Below are 15,964 nucleotides of genomic sequence, written 5' to 3' on the forward strand. Positions count from 1 at the left end.
TAAGCGAGTCCCATCTCGTCTTCCAAGCAGCTGCACTGTTGCAACAGGGACAGCATTAAGTCCAAGTGGGTGTTTTGGTGGCTTTCCCTTTTTCATGTGCTTTAGCAGCCCAAGAGCCTGGCAGATCTGTAAAGCAAGCACAAAGAACTCATCTGTATGGCAAAATGCTTCAGCCCGGGAAATCCTCTGGCATCCAGAAGCGCTTCTTCAAAGCCACTGCAGAAGCCTGTTCACTCCACAGAAGTGCAGACATCCCTGGAGAGTGCTGCTCTTGCTCCTGCCCTGTCTGTGTCTCACTCTGTCTCTTTCCTTCACAGCTCGGAAGTCTCTTGGTCTGCCAGGTCGTCTTCCACCCTCAACGGTGGCCCCCCAGCAGCATCCCCCGCTCAGCGGCGGGCACAGCGGCCTGGGGACAGGAGCCATGGTGGCCCGTTCCAGCGACTTGCCGTACTTGATTGTGGGCGTCGTGCTGGGCTCCATTGTGCTCCTCATCGTGGCCTTCATCCCCTTTTGCCTTTGGAGAGCCTGGTCCAAGCAGAGTGAGTGTCCTTTCTTGAGGGCTGATGTACAAGATGTGCTCACCCTGTGGGTTAGATCTGATCCTAGGTGTAATTGGGTCAGACATAGAATGTGAGGGCTGCACCTTCTGGGAAGCAGGGAGAAGGGTGGGCAAAGGACAAGTTCCAAGTGTCCTGTAGAAGTCCTCTGTGAAGAGAAAAGATACCGGTCCGTCCCTTGTCCTTGTCCAGTCCCAGAAGGAACCCTGGGACTAGAAGAGGCAGCACTGCTTTTACTTTTGTCCGGGGTCTCTTTCCACCATTTGTCTCCAAGGGTGTTTTGAGTGCCCGATACCTGCCTGACAGGACAGCAGCTCACTTCAAGAAGCTCAGCTTTACCTCTGCTTCTGGCCTCAGAGTTCCTTTTTCTCCCCTCTGCAGAGCAAACCATCGACATGGGCTTCCCGGGAGCTGGGCTGCTGGTATCATCCTGCCAGTACACCATGGTGCCCCTGAGGGCCATCTCTGCTCCTCGTGCCAACGGCCACCCCTACGTCAATGGGCAGCCCTACGCCAACGGGGCGCATCTGAATGGCATCTGCCCCTCTGCTGGAGTGGGCTATGCGAGCACCAAGCCCCGGGACTACAGCCCAGACATGCAGCAGGTACGGCCGCAGCTGCAGTTAACAGCTGATTCGACTTGAGCTGGAGGCCATGGTTGCACTGGGAGGTTTGTAGCATGCAAAAGTGCCCAAACTGGCTCCTTTCTTACATGCGAGTTCCCCAGAGACCTAGGTTGAGCAGGAAGGTCTCCAAACCACTCATGATGAGGTGGTTTCCTGGGGCAGTGGCTCTTAAAGTACAGAAGAGGCAGTGGGCAAAAGCTACTCTTAATGGAAATGGTTCCTGTTTCTCCTAAACAAAGCTTAGAGGGACTGGCAATGTTGAGGATTCTGTGTGTACATGGTAACATAAAGCAAGGCAGTGCCACCACTGAGACTGTGCATTGGTTATCATGAGCCAGTAATTCAGCAGTAAGCATGAAGTGAGTTTTTCAGCTCAGTTCTGCTCTATCTGCTATGGCAAAAGAAACAGTTTTGGCTTTACCTACTAAGCAACAGCTTCACCATTCTGCCCCATGGCTCTGGTTCTGCTGGGGATCAGCACCTACCTCTTAATGCTGCTTTGTGGCACCACTGAGATTCTTCTCTCTCATTCCAGTCACACGAGGAGACCAACGCCTTGCTGCAGGCACGAGTGCTGCAAAACGGGAGTGCCCAGCGAGACTACCAACCCTCCAGGTTAGTCCTGGCTGATGGAGGGGGAGGACGGAACGATCCAGTGGGGCCCACCAGAAAATACCTGTTCACAGAAGTTAGCCCTCAGCGTGCTCTCTTGTCTGTCCCAGTTCATTTGGGAAACAAAACTATGCTTCTAAGCAGGAGACTAAAAAGTACAAAGAGAGAAACCAGCATCTGTAGCTGGATGCTGATAAACAGATGCTCAGAATCTGGCTAGTCGCAGGCGCTCTGTCTTGCTGTTCACACTTCAAGTCATTATTTATTCCCCCGCTCCCTGGGAGGCATTACTCCTCCCAGCTCCTGTGGCACTCACCAAGTTTGGAATGGTTGATACCAGTTTCCATCACCTCATTCCCATCCCACAAGTATATCCCAATTTCCCCTCATTTATGAATGTTTTGTCATTCCATTGATGCAGCTAGCTGCTACATAGATCATCTCTTTCAAGGAGGAAACATCTGTGCATAGTACTAAACTTCTTTCTTTGTCTGTCTGCCTCCCCAGATTGCCCAGTTCCAGACCAGAAGACAGCTCTTTCCTCTACAGCCTCCCAGATGACTCCACTCACCAGCTTCTCCAGCCACAAGACGACTGTCCTCACCTTCAAGAGCACTTCATTGGCCTGCATCATCCAGTGATGGGCAGCAAAGTTGGAGGCCCTAGTTTGGATGCTCGGCGGGATCCGCTGTTCCACCAAGGTCAGTGGGCTGGAAAACTCAGTGCTCATTGGTTTAGGCTCATCTTGAGGGGAAATCTTACCAGAGAGCCTTTCTGATGGCTTTGTTCAGGCTCATTTCTATAGTGCAAAGACTTAATAATGTGTAGAGCAGCTTAAAAAAGGCCACACCAGCAGTTGGGGACTGTAAATTGCCTGGGACAGTCGTACAGAACAGATTTCTCAGTTCTCTGAGAACATGAAACTGTATGCTGCTGGAAGGACACACACCTACCTGCAGTTGCAGCAGAGGCACTGTCCCTTAGTCCTTCATCACGCATCTTCCAGACCACCAGTCCAGCACCAAAGTCCCTGAAGAATTACAAGAATCCCTTCCCCTAGGACATGATCCGTTGATCCACCCCTCCTGTAGCGTGGATTAAACTCATTGTGTGCAAGCATAGGTTTAAACTCTCACGTAGATAGGCCTTTTAGAATGCAGCTCTTTGTCTTTGATCAGAGCACCTGTCCTCATAAAATGGACTGCTGAGAAGACCACAGCACCTCTCATTTCTGCGTGCATTTTAAAGATCTCTCGCTCCTCTGTCTTTCAGGAAGCCCTTGCTGCCTAGGCCTAGTGCCAGTTGAAGAGGTAGAAAGACTAGACTGCTGCCAGTCCAGAGGAGACCTCCACCCCCAGAATCCAGTCATCACATCCTTGAGTCAGGACCTACCAGGACATCTGAACAGCAGCCCGCCACCGCTGAGGCCCTTAGAGACTCATTCTCCTACCAGTTAGGGACCAAGCTGCCTTTTGCAAAGACTTATTCTAAAGAGAAAAAGAGAATGGGTATTTATTTTTGTATAACACCCCTATTTATATATTTATGCACTTGTATATAGATGTATATGTGCCTTTTATAATGCTACGGAGACAGAAGGTATCCTCAGCAAGGCAATGGGAGGGCTGAAGGAACAAGGCCACAGCTATCCGTGGCACGGGGCTGTTGGTCAGAGCACAAGACTGAACCAGCAGCACGAGACATCGCAAGACACGGGGCCAAACAGAGCTGCCACCACCGAGATCTAGCACCCTCTTGCAGCGAGGGCTTCACGCAAGATAATGCTACCAGGAAGGTCTTTTCTCCTCACCCACAGGACGACATTTCCCAGGAACACGCTCCTGCGGGTGGCCTGGAGTTACGCACTCTGCCTAATCAACTTAAACAACCCTTCACATAGACGCCATCTGTAAAGACAAACCCACGCTTTAACACCTAAAATAAAGGCTTAAGTCTTTTCTGGGGCTGGCTGTACGCTAAATCCTCCCACAGAATGAACCTACGCTTTTTTTTTTTTTTTTTTTTTTCCCTTGCAGGAATATAGCAAACAGGATACCTGGGGAAAGGTGACATCTCCCTGCAGCTAGAGTTTCCAGTAGGCCAGCCAAGTGAACCTTCTCAATGCTGAACTCAGGAGAAGAGGGACTGCCAGTGCCTGTGCCAGTTAAGTGATGTGAGACCTGTAGGGGGAGCAGAGCTAGAGGAGATTTTAATTCATCTCCAAGGATAGATACATAAAATTTAGGGTGGACACCCAAATCCCTGACCCCCCAACATCTCTGGGGTTTTGTTGCTTCAGAAACTTCCAGCATCCAGATTTGGGGATAAGGCTGTTTTCTTTTTCCCCTCCCTGAGGAAACAAAATGCACAGCACCTTCATAGGGACCACTGAAAAGGCTGCCAGCACGAATGCCTTTCACTGGGTTGTGCTGAAGCCAGCGGGGGCAGTTCTTGTGCCTGGCAAGGATACGGTTGGATCCTGCCTCAAGGTATACCTAACAGAGGAGTAATGACCAGGGAAGGAGCAGGGAAGAGGAGCAAGAGCAGCTGTGGGTTGTTCAAGCTGTTTAATTTAAAAATAGCTACACTTCCAAAACCTCCCTGTACATTGTTAGAAACTTTGCAATGTTCTTACGTTGCAACAAAACCGCTCCACTTTGGAGCTGAAGGAACTCTTCACGGTAAGACAAGGTAAGTGCTATAAATGGTTGCTCACTGTCAGCATCCCAAGTGCCAGAGTTAAAACATTATTTTTATATATATTATATATATATGCATATATAAAAAAAACTGAAAATAGACAAAGCCTGGCTCTGCTCTCAGTCTGGTGTACTGCTGCAAGCCAGAATTAAAGGCTAACTTCACTGCCCACCTGTTGCTACAGCCTCTTCATGCCAAGTAAGTCTGACACCTGCACTGTAGTGAGTTTCCCACTTCTGTAGAGCGGGCAGGTCTCTAATTGGCACCATACCCATCTGAGGACGCACTGTAGGCCCAGGGACAAAGGTCTCCTTGCCTTCTCCAACCACACAGCACTTCCCATCTCAAGAAAACTGCTGTTGCTGCTAGGATGTTCAACAAATAATAAGATGCATGCCCAAGACAGACATCCGTTACCAGTTCTGAGAACACAGGTACCAAAGATAGTTTCAGATGGACAAAACTTTCTCATACCCAGCCTTCCAAAGCCCCTTTTTGTGCTGAGAGCTACAAACAGGCATACACAGCTGCACATGCAATACACATACACAGAGCATCTGTCCAGTGCAGAGCTCTGAATGGATTGATAACACCATTTACTGGTTGCATTTGCCCATTTTTATTCCACATCTGCCACTATAGTCATATTTTGACAGGGAAAACCCTTTACAACTAACCCCCTGCTTAGCCAAAACAATACATTTTGCACTTCTAGGTATTACTACAGCTGCAGTTAAATACATCCATTTTTAAGGGACACTGGGGCTGTTAGTTACCGTACATGGTGTAAGAACAGGGAAGGGTTCAGAGAGTGTCTCAGAGTCCTGTGGTGATGAAGGCTGTAGAAAGAAGCACCCATCTTTTCTGGCTAGGAGACTGAATTGTTCTCTCACGCATCCATCTTTTCTTCTGAGAAGATTGATTTCTTCCCGTAGGAGGGCAATGTCATGAGCCCCGTGTTTCAGCAGTGACTCCATCCTGGCCTTCTCTTTGATGTCCGTACTTCGGGGGCCCTGAAACTCTGCTCCCTGTAAAGAGAGAAAAAATAGCTCCTATAAAACACTCAAGAATTAAGAGTGGAAACATATTTCCTTTGGGAAAGTGAGGCTTTCCAAGACCCATGACAGCTTCATGACTATGCCCCAGTCCAAACTCTTCCAAAGTCAGATTGATGGACTGTCAACTGAGGCTCAGTCTGACTTATTCCCTAATACTTTGGTCTCAAAGAATACACCTTAACTCATTTGGCTGTTTGCATGTATCAAAGGAATAATTTTGACTTCATGCAAGACATTTTCTAATTAGAAATAACAGGAGTTTGTTTTGGTATCAGAAAGCATCTAAGAAATTACCAGAGAATTTAAAATATGGCCTACTTTAGGGAAATAACAAGCTTACTAGATCATCATTTAGTGAATCCAGCATAGTTTCAAGTTGCTGCTTTTCAAGGCAGAAGCGGTTCAGCTGCTGCAGCTTTCTGGTATTTTCCTTTGTCAGCATCATCAGCTTCTGCTGCAGGTCAAAGGTTCTTTTCTAGAATGATTAAAAAAAAGTTGAACTAGGTTGAGAAAGGATAATCAATGTGAATGAAATAGGGAACAAGTGCTAAGCAGAATATGTCACAGAAAGAGGTAAACAACAAACTGATCCTACATACACCAATGTGATCCCACAATATGTTTAATGCAGTATCTTTTTTTTTTTTTTTCCTATTATTGCAAATAACTAAGCATTTTGTTTAAAGCAGTTAGGCAAAAACATGGGAAAGAGAAAACTGTTAGGTACATACTATGCCATATGCATGTGAGGTATTAAGCTGCCTCCTACACCTGCCACAAACCAGCATAAAAGACACAGAAGTCTGGGGCTATGACTTTCCACTTTGAAATCTGGCTCTCGTACCCAAGTCCAGGAGGAGGAGGGGGTTCTTTGCATAGCTACAAACACAAGACAAGCAGGAGAGCAAGGAGCTGCTGGAAATCTGAACACTCTGCCTTCCTGAAAATGTGTCATGCTGTATAAACATGCAAGGAACGGACAGGACAGTTCATTACAAACCAACTTGTGCCCTTCTGGAGTTCATTACAGAAGCCTTAAAACACATCTAGATGTGTGCTGTGTTGAATGACACCAGACTCACTTCCGTAAGGAGCAATGTATATCCCACATCAAGGCTAACCTCAAAACATGGTAGCGATTTACATGAACAGAAAAAAAGTAGAAATCATGAAACCTATTACGTACATACATACATACATACATATATATATAAAGGATAAAGGTGATGATGCTTTACTGCTCAGGAGGGGTGGGGGAAGATCTCAGTCAAACAATTTAAACAAGACATGATACTTGCTCATAGAGATAGTTTCTGGATCTCTTGAGATCATCACATTTTCTGTTTATTCTCTCCATATTTTTAAAAAGACAATGACAGCACTCTGTAAGGCCAGCATAAGAGCGTTGCCTGTTTGTACTACAGTAGCTGCGCCTTAGGCCTCCCAGACAGGGACAAGCACTTTTCATACTGCACAGTCTAGTGTCTGAGACATAAGCCAGCACTGCCCTGCACTCAAATAGTTTGTCACCAGATGCGATGGGAGGAGGCAGTAGGTACTGAATGCCAGCTGAAAACCAAAGGAAAGCTCTCTGGAAGAACTGAAGGATGCATTTGAGGAAAGTGCTGTTGTTTAAAAAAAATAATAATTAAAAAAAAAAAAAAAAGTGTTGTCAAGACAATAGGATGAATACATTCACAAAAAATGTTAGTGTAGCTATTCAGCCCCAGCAAATGAAGCCCTAATAGAATAACAGAGTCAAATATATGCCCTCCTCCTATTCCTGCTCCTTACCTCCCACTCTTTGAGTTCCTGGGAGTGCTCATATTCTTTCTGCATTATTTCTACTTCCAATTCTTCCAAGCATATGTTAACAGAGCGTGCTTGAACTGCTTCAAAATCAACCATCCGGCCAAACTTCAGCATCATTATCCGATTGCACTCCTCTTCCAGTTCTAAAAGAGAAGGCATGGCACAAATGGTAGAACTGCTTTTCATTGATTAATAAGAATTTACCTCCAGCTTTCTGTCTAAGCTTGGTGGCATACGCTATAGAATAAATAATTCACACAAAGCTACACAGAAATCACAACAGCATATTGCCATTGGTTCTTGCCCGTGATCACACCTGTGTTGTCACAAAGCCACACTCTCAGCCAGTCCTAGTGAGCCACCTCCACACCACGGACTTCATAAAAGGCTTCAGTGGGCTGGGAGAAGGGGGTTTGGTGGTGGTAGACACCAGAACATCTCTGGGTCTGTTTCCCCATTTTATGTTTGTAATTGTTTTGAATAGAGCTTTTATAGTTCTTATGTTACACGGATAAGGAACTTGCATGAAAAGCTTATGTGGCTTTTCCAAAAGAACTTTTTTCTAGCAGCTCCTGCATAGAGCCAGAAATAGCAATTGTGTGTCCTGATTCCCAGTGTCTCATCTCAGTCAGCTCTCCTTTTACTAAGTTCCCAAATTATTTAACATAGCCTAATGACTCTGCAGTGCTGGAGAACTACCAATACTTCATCAGAACAATCCACCCGATCCCCTCTGGTTTATTTTCTGCAGTAACCAGCTGTGACATTTGGGTGAGAGTAAAGACAGACATCTGCTGAGTGACCCACACCCAGAGAGGGGACAGCATAAGCACTAGAAGGCTGTGTTTGGAGTCTGTTACTCACGGCGAATATTTATCTCCATCTCCTTTTTGTCCTGGATAAGTTGCTTATATTGCTGCTGTGCCTTCTTATACATCTCTCTCTGCATTATTTTTTCATTACGTAGGTCCACAATTCTCTTCTGCAGATACTCTAAGGACTGGTTGGTAAATACCAGGGCTTGGGAGAGGTCACTGGGTATCTCCCCATTAACGAAGTATTCCACCTGTCAGAAGCAGAAATTACCCATAAACAAGGCTAATTTGACTTGTTAAGGGCACCGATGATCACTCTGGACAACAAATGTATAAGAATTTGAAAACTAAGGAATGAGATAATAGCGTGGGCACAGTTCTCATGTTTTGGGCCAGGGAATTACTACCACTCAGCAGCTCAAAGGCCACTTAGACCTGTGATGATTCCCTGTATACAAAGCTCTCTTCCTTTCTGTAGCACTGGAAATAGAGTAGGGGACTCCCTGTTGAGTGTCTCTGTGCTTCTGAATGAACTGAGACCTGCAGAACTGCACAGACAGAAGAGTGACAGGCTCTGCTTTCTTACCAACATTGTAATGCAGGTAGGGAGAACAAATGGAGAGAGCTGAGTTTGCTTCAGAGGTGTATGAGCCACAAGAGGCAAAAGCCTATGTTTTGTCTCTGAGGACAAGATGCAGCCCAGAGGAAATAACAGTATTGTGTTGAGTTTTCATCTTCATTTTCTACTAATCATCCCTGGGATAACAGCTGCACAGATGGATACATTTTTGCATACAATTCAGCATTCTTGAATTGGGAAAAACTCCCATGACTTTCAGTAGTTTGTTGTTGGTGGTTTTGTTTCTTTGTTTTATTGGTTTTGTTTTCAGGAGAATATCAGCAAACATAGACCTGAAGGAATATTCCATGCCAAACCTATAAAACACTTGAAGGCTGCACACATTTCAGAAACGTGCTGCCCCTACCTGTCCTTACTTGAAGGAGAACAAACCTAGAGGAAATAGTGTTATGAAGTTCAATTAATGACACTGTCACTCCAAGGAGACTATAGTAAATTAGGAAGTAGAAGCTCAAAAAACGAATAACACTACTGTTTAGATATACATAGGCCATTCTGCACCTGTCAAAAGTAAAAGTAATAAACACATGAAATCTTGAATTACCTGATGAAGTTTTAAAGGCACAACTGCGTATAACTCATTAAGTTTCTGCTGCTTTTCCCACTGAAAGGTGTCCAGTTCCCTCTCTGCTGTGTTCAGACTGGCTTCTACTGCTTTTGCCTGCAGAAAGACAAATTGTGGACAGACAAAAACCTTACAGTGCTCAAATACACAAGACAGCAAGGATCTGTGTTAGAGTCCTTGATCTGAAGGAAAAGAAGCATGGAAAGAATGCTCTTTTTTTCCATGTATTATGACAGATGAGTTTCATAGGTTAACATGAGGTTCATCTATGTATTCAAACAAAATTCTATGCTGAATACTTTTGTACACATGTACACTTACATATATCTCCTTACTTGAGAAGCCCTGTATGTATCAAGAGACAGTTTCTTTGTTTAGTGTCCAATACACTTCTAGATCAGAGTCTGCAAGATATTTTTTTATTGTTTTATGCCTGGAAATGCTTATTGATTCTGCATGAGAAAGAAACAATTCAAACTCAGATGTCAGACCCCAGGGTGAATATGTGGCAGCTGGCACTTAGGAAAGCCTTTAAAAACTAAACAAAAAACGTTGTAAGTTAAGCATATTTGCTGGGACATTTTTGAGACACAATAAAAGCAAGCCTTGCATAATGGTATTTTGGCAGAACTCTCCCTCTATCCCAGAAAACCCTTTAAATTAAGATATTTTTGAATTAATATAAATCAAATGTCTTGATGAATGCAGGAGCTCAAAAAAGCTAAAAGGAAAACTTGCACCAAGTGAGTTTATTCAATAATTATTATGACAAAGAGCAGAAGAAAATAACTAAAAGCAAAAGAAACAGATGGAAGGATAGCATTTTTATGGTTTATTTTAGTATGCATGTGTGTTAGGGTGACTCTTTATATTCTCCAACCCCATACACATGCACACGGGATGGGCCAAGCTGCACCAGGCATTGCATCTGAATCAGAGTCTTGTTTCTGCTGCTGCATGTGGTTAGACAGTTGGGAAGAAACTGGACCAAAAACCTGGATCCAGCCCCCTACCAGCTAAGGGCAGACCACCTTGATTGATGCTTTCCAGGAGGATGGGTGACCCATGGTGAGCTGCCTCCTGCCTGGGTGCTAGCATGGTTATCTCTACCCAAACTGAGGCCACGTAAAAGGTTATGATTTCCATTTTAAATCTTAGCCAAAACCAATAGCACAACATTTTCATTGTACTGGAGCCAGCTCATGCCTTCTGAGAAGACAACAGCACCATACCATTTTGACCAAGACGTTATATTTCTTTCTGAGGTTAGCAGCAACTCTCTTCTCCTTCGTTAAAGACTCTTCAATGTCTAACCACTTCTCCCGGAGCTTGATGGTGTTTTGGAAGAGCGCCTTATCACAGTCTGAGAAGAAAAGGGTCAGAGGATAGCTTAGTTTCATTACGACTGTACAGTAGCTACAAGCTTGAGCTACTAGCTTCTCCTAATGTGCAGGTTGCCCAGCATTTCCCATAATAAGACCATGTTCTTGATTCCTTAGAGCTTTGTCAACTTAAATGTTATGGGCCAAATTCCTCCATGAGAGGATAGGTGTCTTGGATGGATCTTTTTTCTTTATATTCAGTCAAGACAGTTTGTTTCCAGAAGTAAGACTAAATGCATCAAATAAGGCTAAATGCATATTAAAGCCAAGTGCTCAAAAGTTAGCCTTTGTAACTAATTCAGTCCCAGTAATTAATACATGTTCCAGTACAATCTTTAGTTACGTGAACATGTAGTTGTTTATCTGTGAATTTCTACCTGGTGCAGCAATTTCAGTCATACTAATTAATTCAGCACTATTAACACAAATTAATTCACATTAAAAAAAAGGCAAGGCAAATTACACTTAAAGACCATATATGGAGAGGCTGATATAATGTCATTTCCCCATTAAATCAGTAATTTGGATTTTTTTTAATAAAAAGTAAAAAATGTTCTATATTTCTTCCCAACGTTTCTCTGAAAAAGGAGATGGACAAGGAGTTAAGAAAGAATTCAATTTATGAAAATGAAAAAATCCAATATGGAAAAAAAAAAAAAAAAAAAAAGGTAATTTACTGGTAAATTCTAGCAGGAAAAAAAAAAAAAAAAAAGCAGTGTTGTTAAGTGGTCACTGATATCTCACTCAAAGATCTTAAAAAAACAAACAAACCATAAAATAGTTAAACTCCTACAAAAGAAAAGAAGAGCTTGCTTGCTTTTACTGAATGAATTAATTAATGAATTAATGAGTGAAGAGGATTTTGCAAAGCTCCTACCTTTTCAGATGATTAGAGAAGCCTAGAAACATGCAATTACTGCATAAATCCACGAGGTGGTAACAAAGAGCTTAATTTAACATTATTATAGTGTCCCCACAGATCTTTTCTGAACAGGGATCCAGCTAGGCCTGGCGGCAGGTTTCCAGAGAGCAGCTGCAGCCTCACTCCAGCTCCGCTTCTGTGAGGAGCCTTTTCTCTCCAGAAACACAGCCATGAAATGCTGAATGGTGATTTACATAAAATAATTAATTTTTAGCACTTAGAGAAGTTTTATTTTTCCAAACTTTTTAATTACTGTACCCTCTACTGTCAGCGGTTCCATTATCTTCACTGAGATTTCCTGGGGACAAATACTGCACCCAGGAGGACTGGGCACATTCTGGCCCTTAATGGCATTTATGTGAGGTGAATAATGAAAAATTCCTTTTAAAAATACAATATTGTCCCGAAAGCTCAACAAGTACTCAACCCAACGAAATGATATCTTAGTACTCTTTGGACAAACGGAGACATCAAAGACTTCATCTTCAGATCTAGAATCTTCTTCATCACTCCCCAAGGTGGACTCTTCATCACTCTCCCATTCACTCTCATATTTCTCATCTGGAAGAAAAGGACAGTACTGCTGATTTGCAGAACACCCCTCAAATTCACTAGCTGTGCATTATGTGAATGGGCTGGTGAACACATCCCCAACAATCAACAAAAAAGCACCCATTTTGCATTCATTTGATAATTTAACAGAAAGAAAAAAAAATGTGGAAGAGAGAAATCACCTAGTAGTGCCAAATGCACAAACACATGCAATTTTTTTGAGACTTTCTTCAATTTTTCCTCTCTTTATGTGTGTTAAGAATTTGGAATTTAAACCTTGTTGGTTTACCATTCTTCTACAGAGATTAAACAACCAAGCAAAATGCACAGAAGCACAAAACTGTCACAAAAGCATCACTGTTGATTGCACTTTTTGCTAATCATGTCCCAGTAGAAATCAAAAGCCAAGTCAAAGAGAGGGTGCAAGTGTTTTAGTCCAGTAAGACTGCCTGGCCTTAACAATTAAAACCTAGTCTCTAAAATAAATGAAATCCTTTCATAATATGTTTAGTCGTGTGACTAATAGATGATAGCAGATTAGGTCTGTGATCTCTCATTAGTCAATGGACAGATTAAAGGAGAATGTCACGAATATGGCAGACTAATCACTTATCCATAGCTCCCATTGGCACAGCACAGGAAGCAGCTATTTAAAGCTTTGCCTCTTCTTCATACCAATTATCAATCCTCAATATTGACATACAGGAAGTAGGTTGTAGGAGCTGCGATCAGACCAAATATAATCATGTTAGAGGCTGAATTACACCGTTATCATCATTCAGGTTGGCTTCCATAGAACATGGGGTGGTACAGAAACAAAACCCAGGTAGGTGAGTTTTGTTTTTTTTTGTTCTATTTTTTTGAACCGAGTTCAGCATTGGATGTATCTGGGGATCCAGCTAGACTGAGGCACGTTTACTTTACTGCACAGAAGTATGCGCAACAAATCCAAACAATTAGAACAGCATCTCCAACCTGCTTCTCTTTTTACTTTTTTTTCCATGCACTTGATTTTCTTCTTCAGAACCTTGGTCAGAAAACGGGCGAACTTGTTGTTTTCTCCAAGGGATGCTCGGAAGCCGGCATAAAGAGCTTTCTTATGTTCCTGAAGCTTTACAATCTCAGAATTTGTATCCTCCATCAGTGCAAGGTAGCTGTTCACTTTTGACTAAAAACAAAACAAAAAAAACCTTCTTTAGTCAACAGGCACACAACCTTTGAACTTTTATGTAGGTAAGACGTATCAGTGAAGATCTGGAAATGCAAAACTTGACTTTCTCTCTTTGAATTCCTGCTCCGATCAAGCAAAACCCAGAAGTATGTTCTTAAATTAAAGTATATGATTTGTCATTGACTCCAGATCATGAAGAAACTATAAAAATACGACTACTTAGACTGTGAAAAGATTAACTATTGGAAGTTAAAAGCAACCATCCTAGGCTGATCACCAAGAGTTTCTTGCTTTTCCAAATTTAGCACTAGATATTAGATCAGTGCTAAAAGGAAGCAAAGAGAAGCCACCATTTATCTGATGCCTTACTTTCTTTTCAGACCACTCATCAGCAGTATTTTTAAGTCCAGGCACACATGGCCTACATACCTGCGTGGCCTCCTGCTCACTGCGGAGGGTGGTAACACGCCCCTGGAGATCATTCTCAGTTTTCTCAACATCATTCAGGATAAGCAGCTCTTCATACCACGTGATGTAGCGCAGGTCAGCATGCTTCATCTGCACATCCAGCTGCAGTTTCTTGTGCCGCAGGACACGAAGTTCAGCGTCAAAGTTTATCACCAGTGCATTGATCTGGAGTGAAAGAGAACTGCAAATGAGGAACGAGAAGAGTATTCGGAGTAGAGTTAAACATGTAAAGCAAGAGAAAGGAGCAGAAGGGAAAAATTCTTTCTGTCAAGTCAACAACTTTGTCATGCTATCCACTAATGATTACTGAAGCACTTAAAAAGACAAAGTTAACTCCAATTATTTCTATACTCTCGGTATAACACAAAAATCACCAGGGCTTCACAGGGATGTTTCACTGCATCTGTAGTCTGTAGTACATTTAAGGAGTCCATGTAACAACCCAGACATAGCAATAATTACTGTCTTCTGCCTTGGCACACTTCTCTCAGAATACCTGACAGCTCTTCCCTTAGACATTTACAGTTAAATCAGTACTAGCTGCTGCCATCGTGGCCATATATATGTCTATGTGATGGTCATAGCAGCATTTGTATATTCTCTCAAAACCTCCATACACATGAACATAAGGGTATCTGTGTCAGATTAAACCAAAGAGTCAATGACCAACAACAGATATTAGAGAAAAGAAGGTATGAAATGGAGCCAACAACTGAATGGTGATACACCTCTGGCAAGCTCCTCTCTGTACCCTCCTAAACTCTGATTTATGGACATCCTGAGCTTGCAGTACTATGTTTGCATTTAACATCTTGAATGGATTTTTTTCTTCCAGAGTTTATCAAATTGTAGCTACACCCACATCCAAAATTTAGTTATTGGTTGCATAGGAACAACAAGCTTTCCACCTCACCATTTCATTTGGTCTCTCTCCTTCTTTAAGAGCTGATTGCCACTCTCCTTTTCTTATGCTATTCATAATTTTATCACCTCTGGTACATTCCTTTCAGTAGTCCTTTTTCCAGACTAAGGATGTCTTATAAAGAAGCTTTCTCATGACTTTAAACCTGGCACTTTTAAAATTATTAAGACTACAGTGTCAGGACTAGTCATGTTACTTAAAAGCTGAGAACTTCATGAATCATAGCAAAAAATAAGAATCAGATCTATTGCTTGGACTCAAAAAGTGATGAAGAGAAAAAAAATCTAACGTGTTATTTGCCTTTTTTTTTTTTTTGGCCACTGAGCTCATAGTTTCACATAACAATCAATAACAAATTAGAAATCTGATTTTCAATTTATTATAGTTAGCACAGAGGTCACTCTTACAGATTTATACTGATTTACCCTGTAAATTTGTACTAGATATCATTTTCCTGAAATTCTGAAAGGCGTGAGTATCTGCAGTCCTAAGACAGGAGGAAAGGGGTTCATTTCTGATTGAGATTGTTCAATATGAAAAAAAATAACTTCTGATTTCCTACCTTTTTAATCAAGGAATCCTGCAAGTATAGGTTTTTTATCTTCTCCCTCTTTAAAATTTCCAGTTCCATTTCAGTTGGCTCTGCCTTCTCAATCTCAAAAAGCTTTTTCTGCTCTACGACCACAGATGGCGTTATTTTCACTGGGTGTTCTCTTGCAGGCTGTGTCACGGGGCCAGACTCTTTAAGGGAAGAAGGCTTTAGAAAACTACGCCTAGGTGCACCAGATGAGGGAGACTCTTCCAATGGTTCCTGGAACTTTGCCTTGGCCTCCTGCTCCTGTTTGAACTTAAGGAGGATGTCAGTGTCATATTCAAATCTTTTTTCTGGAACCTCATCTGGGTGTAACTGAGGGATCGGGGGAAGAGGGAGATGTTCTGATAAATCCAACGCTGCCTGTATGGATTTCAATTCTTGCACTAAACACTTGATTTCATCAATAACAGAAACCTTGAAATCCCGCAAGGACAAGATCTGTTTGTTCATATTCACTTTCTTCTTATAAATCTGTAAAGAACAAAAAATTTAGTAGGATTTTCCCAGTGATATTTACATAATATGAAGTCTTCCCCAACACAGGTTATGGAGAAGAGGCTTGTCATA

General features: G+C 42.6%; 2 protein-coding genes across 6 annotated transcripts in view; one reads left to right on the plus strand and one right to left on the minus strand.

Annotated features, from left to right (window-relative positions):
• Positions 1–3,752, plus strand: part of BOC (BOC cell adhesion associated, oncogene regulated) — a 40,149-nt gene extending 36,397 nt beyond the window's left edge. For all 5 annotated transcript variants that reach the window (XM_082773338.1, XM_082773341.1, XM_082773340.1 and 2 more), the window contains 5 exons: positions 318–539; positions 939–1,162; positions 1,719–1,798; positions 2,303–2,496; positions 3,068–3,752. In XM_082773338.1, the coding sequence (XP_082629464.1) occupies positions 318–539; positions 939–1,162; positions 1,719–1,798; positions 2,303–2,496; positions 3,068–3,252 (905 nt within the window). In that variant the 3' untranslated portion in view covers positions 3,253–3,752. The remainder of the gene's footprint in view (positions 1–317; positions 540–938; positions 1,163–1,718; positions 1,799–2,302; positions 2,497–3,067) is intronic.
• CFAP44 (cilia and flagella associated protein 44) overlaps positions 3,688–15,964 on the minus strand; it is a gene marked incomplete at both ends in the record, with an annotated part of 43,827 nt that continues 31,550 nt past the window's right edge. Inside the window, 11 exons of the mRNA XM_082751459.1 lie at positions 3,688–3,702; positions 5,272–5,523; positions 5,894–6,028; positions 7,348–7,508; positions 8,230–8,431; positions 9,365–9,481; positions 10,618–10,748; positions 12,140–12,250; positions 13,217–13,409; positions 13,842–14,045; positions 15,365–15,868. Coding sequence (XP_082607585.1) covers positions 3,688–3,702; positions 5,272–5,523; positions 5,894–6,028; positions 7,348–7,508; positions 8,230–8,431; positions 9,365–9,481; positions 10,618–10,748; positions 12,140–12,250; positions 13,217–13,409; positions 13,842–14,045; positions 15,365–15,868 — 2,025 coding nt within the window. The remainder of the gene's footprint in view (positions 3,703–5,271; positions 5,524–5,893; positions 6,029–7,347; positions 7,509–8,229; positions 8,432–9,364; positions 9,482–10,617; positions 10,749–12,139; positions 12,251–13,216; positions 13,410–13,841; positions 14,046–15,364; positions 15,869–15,964) is intronic.

Source organism: Aythya marila (genome assembly GCF_965140915.1).
Source record: "Aythya marila genome assembly, chromosome: 1".
Lineage (NCBI taxonomy): Eukaryota > Metazoa > Chordata > Aves > Anseriformes > Anatidae > Aythya > Aythya marila.